Here is a 10,825-nt window from a genome sequence, read left to right as displayed (position 1 = left end):
GCTACAGAGAGCGCGTTATTAAATGAGAGACAAAACCATGCATGGGTGGGTGCAGCAGACAGAGAGAGAACGAGAAAGATCGCGCCTAATAAAATCATGTGCCCCACAAGGGTTAATTAAATAATTCAATTCTATGGCTTAATGGTAGGAATAGATTTAATAAATTTAACGTTATTTTTTAACAAATGTGGGGTTTTATTTAACAGTTAATTATAATTAGACGTTTGGCTCGGCTCGACTTTGTCTATGTCTATGACGTCTATGACGCTTCGACTTTTCGCGCCCGGCTTTGGCGCTCGACTTTTAGTGTCCGTCATCCCTCTTGATCGTCTTTTCTCACACGCTCACGTTCTCTCTTTGATCGTCGTCTCGTCTCTTGTCTTCGTGCACAGTGGGATTGATGCACATCGCAAATGCACATCCCACACAAATTTAAAAAATAGATGAATTCTAAAAATAGAAATTTTTGTTTGAAACCCATATTTATTATTTGGGTTATGGTGGATTATGGATTATGGTCTTAGTTTGACAGATATTTTTCAATCTCTTTAAGCTTTGAAGTGTTGAGAATATCATCCTAAAACTGTTTATTAAATTTTCGAAATAAGTAATTAAGGAGACTTACATTTTTTGTAAGGTAATGCTAACTTTAAGCCACGTTATTTGAACTGGCGGCGAAGATATAGCTCGTAATTCTAAGCCGATTTTAATAAAAGAAGGTGCAATCGACGCAGAACGGTAAACAATTTGGTCGTGAACAAATTCAGAATCTTATGATTTCATTTTACTATTTTCTTTTCAAACTAACCTAAAAAAAACCAACAATATAACTTGGTACTTGCGAGAGAGCTGAAAGAGAGCTTGAGAGCTTTTCAAACGGCCCTCGTACCGAGGAAAAAAGGAATTAGTTTTTTAACTAACTTTAAAAGAAATTTATAGATAACAGTTTCATTCCAAAATGAGACGTTTTTGCGATCTCAGATGAGCATCATTCGACGGAGCAACAAAATTATAATGTCAAAATGGCGTCTGTTATACCATGCCAACATTGAGTGACCTGGTGTATTAAAGTCGTCAAAATGTAGGCAAAAGGAAACCTATCGATATTCGCCTTCTTTTCTTTATAATTACCAAAACTGAAACAGATTAAAAACTTGTCAAAAACGAAGTTCCCCATTTTATTGGTCCAATAAAACAAAATATAAGCTGAACTTGAGAAAAATTAATTCTTTGAATTTGTGAATAAATATTCAGCATGATTCAAACGTTTGGACTCATATGTTTGGTATAAACCATTATGAATCTTTCAACACCATTTGTTGAACTGTGCATCAGCCTGTTAGACACTTGAGAAAGGACATTGTGTACTTTTGGAACGAGCAGCGATTAATGCGTCTGATTATTTCTTTGGGATATCTTTTGCCTTTTGTCTTCTCATCGTTTTTATAAGACTTGCTTTTGTCTTGGGAATATTTGTCTAAATAGGTTAATGTAGGTGTAAGATTATGTGAAACGTTTCAGAGGGTTACAGGGAAAGTGCCTTACTATTTTCCTTAGATGAGAATTTTGAATTATTTCGTCGATTCCGATTCACTTTTTTTCGGTTTTGATTTTGCGATACGGTATGACGAAATGCTAAAGTAGTGGTAGTCTCGCGGGAAATCCGACGATATAACCTATTGCACTCTGAAAATAATTATAGTTTTTTATCAAATGCATTAACTCATTTCACTAAATTACCTTCACCATCTTTTATCATTTCTTTGCACCTTTCTTCATGGTATTCTGGAATAGTCTTTTTGCTATTTAAGCAATCTGTTTCAATAGATTAGTCAATTGCAGATTTAAAACGCAAAAAAAAAAACTTTACATACCTTTATATAACGTATCATGATTTACCAGCACTGCACAATAGTACACTAAAAGTTTATATGAAATACACAAAATATTATTATATTTCGGTTCGGTATTAATGTATCTTACGATTTAAATCCGCTAAGATGGCGTACTTCAGGAATGGAAATAAACAAATCCAAATTAACAATGTGATCATCTTTATTGAGCAGAAAAGGAATCTATACTGAGCTTGGCTCATGTTATGATGGAAACTTTCAGTTTTAGGCAAAGCGAATTATATTAAGTAGATATGTATAATGCCTATCGTGAAACAAATTCAAAATCGTATATGTAGTTGTTATACCATGCAACCAGTAAAAATTAAAATTAGTTGGATTCCTATGCTTGACATTGAGAGACGCATTTCAAAAATAGGATCTGGATTCCCAGAGATTTTCATATATTAAGAATAGCTTTGAAACCTTACATCCGTCTGAGTTTAAGTACTCAAAAGTTAAATAATCAATTATTGCTTTTTAATTGATTTGGGTTTCGTTCTCGGTCGAAGTCAAACATCTTTTAAAAGAACATTTTTATGTGTCATTTGATCATTCACTTGAAACGAGAACACTAAAAATGTTGTTTGGTTATATGTTTATTTCAAATTGTCGTCATCTGAAGCGTGTTTCCGATTTCATAATATTATATGTATGTACATATGTAAATGTAAGTTGAATGTTAATTGCATTTTATTTACGTTGAGATCCAATACCGAAAGGGTCTAATATCATATTTCCAGCAATGGACATACTAAAATTTCGACTCAGCCACGACTTTCTTTTTCTTTTGTAAATACGGCCCTGCATATTTTTATAAATTTCTTCTTTCTCTTTAAAGTAAATAACACTCCTTGATCGGACTCGAAGATAATTACACAACTTATGACTTCCCATGTAAGTAAATTGAGTACAATTTTTGGAAAAACAAAGACTTAAGGCCTTGACTTATTAACATTATATCCACTTACACTTCCATCTCATTTATCGAATTCAAAGTGTCTATTTAATTACTTAAATTTGGCCAATTAAAGGGCTCAGAAAATATTACAACTTGGCATCCGCTCTACATAGATGATTCAGTTGGGAATTATCTATTTTGCATAATTCTCAATAGGTTCTATTTGGTTGTGATTCACTCATTCATTCTCTATAAGTATGTATGTATGTGCTTGAAGCGAAGCGAAATGCAAACAATTAAAGAAGATGCTCACATTTTGACCCCCGTTTCATTGAGGATGGGCAAGAGTTCGTTCGATGGGCTGTGTGATGGGCGTAGCTGCTAATTTTTAATTATAACAGTCGCGACGCTGCTTCCGATGTCGAAGATGCGGGAAACAAATTAAAGCACTTGGGAGTGACCCTTTTTATTTATTAATGAAGTGTTCAAGACAATTATATTTAGCGATCATCGGGTTGAAACTACATACATAGTTCAAGACCCGCTCGGAATTAAGGTAAGCATTTTAGTTTACTGAATTAAAGATAATTTTGAGACATAACGAAGGGTTTTAATTTCAATAGGTTTCCTAGAGTAATTGATCACGACCCTATCCTTTGTTATTGTTATCCATCACATCAGGTTTTCGCATAAATTGCAGTAAAATTGTTCAAAGTGATCGCATTTGCAATCTTTTATTGGAAAACATAAACATAATACTATACTAAAACATTATTATGTTAAATATAATTTAAAAGCAATTTACAAAATATAAAATAGGCACTTCATAAAATGTGTATTATCTGAACTCAAAAGATACTTCCTTCTATGCGTTGCGCACTTCTGACCAAAATTAATATAGTCTTTTTGAACGGTTACGAATTTTAAAGACTTTATGGCGCCAAATAAATAATAATTTAGCCAACACTGTTATTTGAAATCTGGCCCGATGATTTTTTTAACACTACTGCAGAGTATTAAATCCAACGGGAAAAAAGCGGAAACGGCATCACTGTCTATAACAAACAACTGTGTGTGTTTTGGATTTTGCGGCCACACTAAGGATATAGACGTTTAACAAGGATTTGCAAAGACTAAAAGGCTTGAAATAAAATGGAGCCACCATCGACGGGTGGTGTGCATCAGTCTGCCGCTGGCAACAATTCCACACACAAATTTCATCCATGCGATGAGGCCGTAATAGCCACCAATGACGATGCTAGTGATTGCAAGCGATGTGCCGTCCGCCTTGGCTATTGGAAAGACGACTATATTGGATACTTTGTAAGGAATCAGGAGCGCAAAGCGCCGGAGATAAACCGTGGATACTTTGCCCGCGTCAAGGGCGTGGAGATGTGTGTGGAGAAGTTCCTGAAGGTCAGTTGCAGCAGACAGCAACTAAAAATAGTGTGAGACATGCGCAAGTGGTCAGGGTCAAGTGTCAAGGATCCGCATCCTGTTGCACCAGCCAGTCAGGGTCAGGAGAAGATGCGCATGTCTTCAATGGGCCCTTGGAGCCACTCCTAACTGTTATTCTGATTAATTTCGTTTCCTTATCCTTATTCCAAACCAGAAAACTTCCGGCAACTGTCAAATCATCAATCTAGGATGTGGCTTTGATACTCTTTACTTTCGCCTAAGGGATACCGCTCATCAAGTGAAGAACTTCATCGAATTGGATTTTCCTACAGTCACGGCGCGCAAATGCTACACAATCAAACGTAACAAGGCCCTGCTGGCCAAAATCCATGATGAGGATGGCGAGGTTCGTCTCAGTCCAACGGATTTGCATGGTCCCAACTACCATTTGATGGGTGTGGATTTGCGTAATCTTGATGAGGTTGACAATAAACTGCAACAGGCCGAGGTGGACTACTCGCTGCCCACCATCTTTCTGGCCGAGTGTGTCCTAGTCTACATTGAGGCCCAGAATTGTCGCAACTTATTAAAATGGATCGCCCAAAAGTTCCAAGCGGCTGTCTTTGTTAACTATGAGCAGGTAAGAATCAAGACAACTCGGTAATTCAATTAATTGAGATTATGTAATCTCTCATTCGTTGTTTTTTTCTTCACTTCTCTAGGTTAATATGAATGATCGCTTCGGCGAGGTAATGCTCAATAATCTACGCTCACGCGGTTGCAGTCTTGCAGGAGTCGAATCCTGCCTGTCGCTGGAAACACAGAATCAGCGTTTCAAGGACTGCGGCTGGAGTGGAGCTCGAGCCTGGGACATGGTACAGGTTTATGAGAGCATCTCAACTGCTGAGCGACAGCGTATTGAGCGTCTCGAAATGCTGGATGAGGGTGAATTGCTGCTTCAATTGTTCCAGCACTATTGCCTTGTGGTTGCATGGCTGGGTCTGGCCTTTCAGGATTTAGATATCACGTGCGTCCCAGTGTAAAATTCGTATCTAAATTTTAATTCACTTGCCAAAGAATACGTTTTTACTTAATCGATTTTTTTCTTCTTCTTCCTTATATCCTTTAGTGTGGAGGAGCTGATGTCCTCTTTAAATATTGATTAAAGTAATTCTCATCTGAAGGAGATGAGTTTCCCCAAAATAAAATAAGGAGAAGAGTGGATGCCAAAACCTTTGTTGCTTCTAATCGTGTTAAATTCGAAATTGAAATGTATTTAATCTAATTAACACTTTTAAATACACTAAGCCACACACACACACAAACACGTACACCCACATTCACACATATACAAACAACTCATTGTTTAATATATATATATATACATGTATTTTTTTTTTAGGATCTTCAAATTTGTTTTTTATGCACTTTATCCCTTTTTAAATTATTTATAATTATACATTTGATCCCAGTGATAGAAAAAATTGTTCAAAATTTATTTATCATTCGATGAAAAAGAAAAATCCAAAACTAAGATTAATATTTTATTCATTCCTCTTGCTTTAAATTCATTGTTTTTTCATTCCTCTTTTTTCCTTCTTTTTTGCTGTGTGCGTTGTAAATGTGTAAATGTATTTTGAAAATTCATTAAAAAATAATTAATAAAACGCAAAATAAATTATACATTTACTTACTTGGTTCATAAGTTTTATAAATGAACAATTTAAAGGACATTAATCCACTTATGTGTCGAAGTAGCTCCTTAAAATTCGTTAGTTTGAAAGATTTATAATGTTGAACACAAAAAACAAATTCAAATGTTTAAATCTTTAGTGTTCAAAATTCTGGTCTTCATATAAAAATACTTTATTTGCATATAAATTATAAATAATATAGCATACATACATACATATACATAAACAGTGCATGAAAGTGATTTGCATAGAAATTTAAAAATATATAACTTAACAATCCATGAATGTAATATTCAACTTAAAACCCATTTCACTTATGTCTTAATGACTTAAATGTTACTCCTCCATGGCATCTGGCCACTGTTCAATCGTGTAGAAGCCTTTCAACCTTAACTCATCATCCAGAGTGGGTTCACCTATTAGCAAGGGACCCAATTGTAGTTCCACTATAATTTTCTCCCAGAACTCCTTTAATTGATTATCGGTAGCCTTCTTCTTTAGTTCGCTCGCGAATTGATCATATTCTTTAAGCGAATTGAAGTCCAAGCAACTTTTTCTGTATAATTGAATAACTTCTGTAAGTTGCTTTAAATTCAAGTTCCTACGTTCCATTAGTGTAAGGATAACCACACGCATTTGAGCGGAATGAACTTGAAATTGGCTATCTCGTAAGGTGGTGTTAGAAAGTGTTTTTAGGTTTTCGAGAATTTGCTTATAGTCTTGAGCAGGATTGACTAAGCCAACATTATCGAAGTGCAAAGGACTTTCTTGGTCTTTACGTTCTTGTTTAACCGGTAGGGATTGCTCTTCAAGCTCCTTGGCTTTAAGTTTCTCCTGCCAGGCTAGACTTCGCTCTAATGGGAAAAGTTTTTTCACTGCATTTGCTGCCTGTTTTGATTTCTCTTCAATAGCTTCCGGCACACTCCAGAAAACGTCTACGAACTTTCTTTCCTCCTTTAGTTTTTTAAACTGTTCATCGTTTGAAACTCTTTTTAAGGACTTTATACTCCAGTATATCCATAATATTCTGTTCATAAATGCTTGGCAGCCCATCGAAGGGTAAAAGATCGTTTTGGGCACAGGCTCGAGGCATTTGAGTATCCTTGAGGGTGTATTCTAGATCCATGCTGTCGATAAGATTATCAATTGCCTGTAATTGCTCAGAGTTCGACTCGGTTTTAGGTGTGCGCAACGACGGGAAGTCCCAGAAATGATGCTGGGCATGGTAGGATAGCTCCAGCATGTATAGACTCGCCGGTTTATTCTCCTCCGGCTGTTGTGGAATTAATACAACAACTCTGGGCGTATTGAACTTTAAACTGAATATTTTCCAACACAGGATAACACGTTTCTTAAGTATAAGGGCTCTGACCAAGGCATCTAGCTTCCTGGCCGAAACGGAATTGCCCTTCTGGTGTACCAGCATGTATAGGGAATCACCGCAAAAGTATTCATTAGGTATAGACTCCCACTCGACAAAGCCTACGAAGTGAAGACCAGCCGGATGTGGTTCCTTTGGTTCAATTAACGTATCATCATAGGGCACAGCAGTGCCGCCCAGCATATAGCCATCTATTAAATCCTCTGGTAATGGTGTGATCTCTGCGCCCTTGATATAGTAGCGCTCCTCACGGGACACCCATTCCTTCTTTTCACTCCAAACCTTCTTCAATTTGACCAAACTTTCATTTTTCATGGCAATTATGCCCTGAAGATTAAGGGTAATCTTGCTGCCTATAAATAGTTTGGCATTCCAGCACCAAGGACGTCGATTGGTAACCTTAAAGATGTTACGCAATGTCTCCTTAAAATTGCAGAGCGTTGCATTACACTGGAAAACGAGCTGTAAGGCATGCTTTTGGTTCTCCAACTCTTCGGGAGTTGCTTTTCGGCTCAAATTAAAAATGGCCTGTGGCATATTTGTTTCCGGATTATCCTTGTAGGCAATATTGTGAGATCTAGGTGAGGAGTAGTTGAAGTTATGTAGAACCTTTTTAATCAGTACACTTACCCAACTATAAGCTCAATGCCCGAATTGAGCAAGTTGTTTGTAATTCCTTGAAAGGGTTCATATTCCTGTTTCGCAGAATTAAAGTCAAACAACAAAAGAATTCGCTGTCTAGCAGGCTTAAAACTGTGAACGAACCAAAAATTTATCTAGGGATACCTTTGTGGTAACAATATTTCACTTACGCCATAGCCTCCTCCTGCATTTCTAAGGCAACTTTGAGACCATCTAGCCATTGACCCTTCTCTGTAGCTGTCTCATTGACAAATTTAAAGAATTTGAGCAACAATGGCCAAGTGCAAAGTTGAATAGTTTCATATTTCTTGACATTTGGAGCATCTTTTTCGTGGGTCTCTGCTCCCACTAGTACAAAGGATATGTAATCTTTCTTGTCGCTGACAATCTAAAGCATATTAACTGAATTAAATCCCTTTTCAACAGATTCGACATGACTTAAACTTACCTTATCCTTGATTATTTCTGCCACACATTTTACAGCTTTCAATTTGAATTCTTCCTGCGCGCAGGTCCTTATATCCAGGATCACAATAAGACTTTCCTTATTAGTTGCCATTGGGAATGTATATTTAAAATGTTTTCAAAAAATAATCAAAGCCGCTTAGCTCAATTTCACAACAAACTACTTTTAGTTGTTTGCAACAAAATACCACATGAAGCGCGGTTAAAGAAAATAGCGGCGTGGCAAATAAAATAGTGTTAAATTACTCGCGTCTCAAATTGAGCGCCAATAATTGAAATTTTGAAGGCGGGATATTTGAAAATAAATGAGCGGCACAACTTATAACTGTTAAATGTTTAATACAAGCATAAACCGAAATTCGCCTAATGAATTCATATCACATTTTATTGCTAAAAGTATCTAACTATTAATCATTTTGTTTAATTCTTAATTTTCTACCATGTGAAAGATCAGAAATCCATTACAACATAAAACAGAAACGCCAACTTTATAACTTTTCCTTTTGTTAGATGATCGCTTTATATTGATAGTAATAGGTAATATTACCCGATCACATGTAGAAATTATGAAGCATTAAAAAAAAAAATTAATTTCTTCGCTTATAATGTCCCAATATTGTTTACTCAATAATATTTTAAGATTTTCAATTCAGGGACTTACAACTAAATGTGTTTATTAAATAAAAAATGTTAATTTTTTTTTCTTAAATCGGACATTTTTTATTTTTATTTTTTGCTTACTGTAATTTATTAAAACTTATGCGGAACGCTTTTCATAATCCTGCAGTTTTTCAAGATATTTGGAATTTTGACTCAAATAATTAAAAATCAAATTTGTGTCAAGGACATTGGTTGCAGGTCCACCATATTCAGCTGGCAGGCTGTCATAGCCAATCATTTCCCGCAATTTGCTAAGATGTTTGCCATCATGTGTGAAGATCTAAAGAAATAAACTCAAAACATAATAACAATTGAATTTGCAAACAATTAAATATCGTACCTTCTCTTTGAACTCTTTGTTCATAAAGGGCATAAATAGGGTGGAGGTCACATGCATAAGAAAACCACGTTGAATAATGTGAACTATGCGTTGTGTAAAGGGTATAACTCCATTTTTTTCATTGACTATTTTCATAAATGATGGTGAAAATTGTCTCAGAAAATTTCGAGTGGTTCTAAGTTGGGATTTAAATCAATCATAAATGCATTTTGTTTTCGATATTTGATTTAACTTACCCCTGTAGGTCACATATAACCGTGATGCCATGCTCCTGGACACGCGGTAGCATTAAAAGGGATTCGAAAATCAAATCATCGATTTCCACCAGACTCTGCAGATAGTCTGGAAACTGCTGGAATGCATCGACTGTCTTAAAAATGACCAAAACTCGTCCATTTTTATCCACATTCGGCATCACGAAACGCGCATGTGTGGCATAGAATAACTTCTGGTAATAGTCCACAGGATGCCGGGCCACCCAGTTGGGATGTTTGTGCTTAAAATCGTAGTAGGCATGTATAGCTTGATAGGCTTTTATTGTGTCCCAGTGTGTGTAATGAAGAAATTTCGTCAGAAATGTGTCATCCGTGCCCACATGAAGTACATCCGATTCTGTCAAAGCGAATCAAAAACATTAAGGACAAATCCAAAGTAAATCTTTTAATCTCACTCACTTTCCACTAGTTGACGCAGTTGTTTTATTTTGAAAAGCTGTTCCGCTGTGTACTCTACCCGAGATCGTAGGAATAGTAGCATTTTGTCCAAGCACAACACGTCTCTTGAAGGGTTTTTTTTTTGTTTAGTTTGGTCCGAAATTAAAAAATTTTTAAAAATGTCCGAAAAATATTTAAGAAAATTTCATAAAATTTTGAAATGATGTTTTGAAATTTAATTCAAATCCGGCTACGATCTGCACTTGAAGAGCGCTCAATGCGCACTGAGAACACGCGACAAATTGTCATATCCAAATTTAATTAATTTTATTTTTGGCATTAATGTTTATTTAGTTTTATAACCAACACGCGTTAATATTTCTAATGGATCTCAATTTAATGTGATGTGAATTTAATGTAAAATTAACGGGTATATCCATTTAATGTTGACTTTTGCCTTAAAAATATTTTTTTCTATTATTATTGTTTATATAATCTAATTATTAGTTAATTTCCTTTGGAACTCATTTGTTTAAGCACGGATATTAAACTTAAAACTTAAACTGAAGATTTAGTTTAAAGCGAGTTAATAAATTTTGTTGTTTTGGATTCCATTTCCTAATTCTTCTTGTGTTTAACAAATAAATATTTGTAAACTGTTTTTTTTTATTGGTTTTTTTTTTTAAATATAATTGAATTATTTGCTAGTCCAATAATAACAAAATACAAAAATAACAAAATACAAAAACGTGACAAGTTTTAATCATTATTAAATACATTATTAATTGGAAAACTATTA

The 10,825-nt window shown here is 35.3% G+C and overlaps 4 protein-coding genes across 6 annotated transcripts; 1 reads left to right on the top strand and 3 right to left on the bottom strand.

The window, feature by feature from the left end:
- Nucleotides 1-289: 289 nt before the first annotated feature.
- On the bottom strand, nucleotides 290-2,057 carry LOC137572441 (uncharacterized). 2 transcript variants are annotated; one of them, XM_068284202.1, is made up of 5 exons: nucleotides 1,984-2,057; nucleotides 1,875-1,919; nucleotides 1,741-1,815; nucleotides 1,546-1,686; nucleotides 290-450 (listed from the first exon to the last, which is right to left on the bottom strand). In XM_068284202.1, the coding sequence occupies exons 1-5, from the start codon at nucleotides 2,051-2,053 to the stop codon at nucleotides 314-316; spliced, it is 468 nt and encodes a 155-aa protein (XP_068140303.1). In that variant the 5' UTR covers nucleotides 2,054-2,057; the 3' UTR covers nucleotides 290-313. The 2 variants fall into 2 exon arrangements, with proteins under 2 accessions (XP_068140303.1, XP_068140302.1); XM_068284201.1 differs by lacking the exon at nucleotides 290-450 and adding an exon at nucleotides 1,155-1,477.
- Nucleotides 2,058-3,824: 1,767 nt separating this feature from the next.
- On the top strand, nucleotides 3,825-5,551 carry LOC137572393 (leucine carboxyl methyltransferase 1). Of its 2 annotated transcripts, none has more exons than XM_068284149.1 (4): nucleotides 3,825-4,209; nucleotides 4,406-4,831; nucleotides 4,914-5,230; nucleotides 5,321-5,551. In XM_068284149.1, the coding sequence occupies exons 1-4, from the start codon at nucleotides 3,946-3,948 to the stop codon at nucleotides 5,355-5,357; spliced, it is 1,044 nt and encodes a 347-aa protein (XP_068140250.1). In that variant the 5' UTR covers nucleotides 3,825-3,945; the 3' UTR covers nucleotides 5,358-5,551. The 2 variants fall into 2 exon arrangements, with proteins under 2 accessions (XP_068140250.1, XP_068140251.1); XM_068284150.1 differs by having other exon boundaries at nucleotides 3,827-4,209; nucleotides 4,914-5,218.
- Nucleotides 5,552-6,033: 482 nt separating this feature from the next.
- Ku80 lies at nucleotides 6,034-8,542 on the bottom strand. The gene is given in 5 exon segments (XM_068284152.1): nucleotides 6,034-6,878; nucleotides 6,880-7,843; nucleotides 7,897-8,019; nucleotides 8,079-8,296; nucleotides 8,357-8,542. Coding segments are annotated over 5 exon segments (2,073 nt in total). The 5' UTR covers nucleotides 8,468-8,542; the 3' UTR covers nucleotides 6,034-6,221.
- Nucleotides 8,543-9,085: 543 nt separating this feature from the next.
- LOC137572423 (retinaldehyde-binding protein 1) lies at nucleotides 9,086-10,280 on the bottom strand. The gene is made up of 4 exons (XM_068284183.1): nucleotides 10,048-10,280; nucleotides 9,610-9,985; nucleotides 9,374-9,548; nucleotides 9,086-9,313 (listed from the first exon to the last, which is right to left on the bottom strand). Exons 1-4 carry the CDS (start codon nucleotides 10,127-10,129, stop codon nucleotides 9,131-9,133), a joined length of 816 nt encoding a protein of 271 aa, XP_068140284.1. The 5' UTR covers nucleotides 10,130-10,280; the 3' UTR covers nucleotides 9,086-9,130.
- Between the last annotated feature and the right edge of the window lie 545 nt (nucleotides 10,281-10,825).

This window comes from Drosophila tropicalis, unplaced genomic scaffold (genome assembly GCF_018151085.1).
Source record: "Drosophila tropicalis isolate 14030-0801.00 unplaced genomic scaffold, ASM1815108v1 contig_302, whole genome shotgun sequence".
Classification (NCBI taxonomy): Eukaryota; Metazoa; Arthropoda; class Insecta; order Diptera; family Drosophilidae; genus Drosophila; species Drosophila tropicalis.
This window is presented reverse-complemented; position numbering and strand designations above follow the sequence as displayed.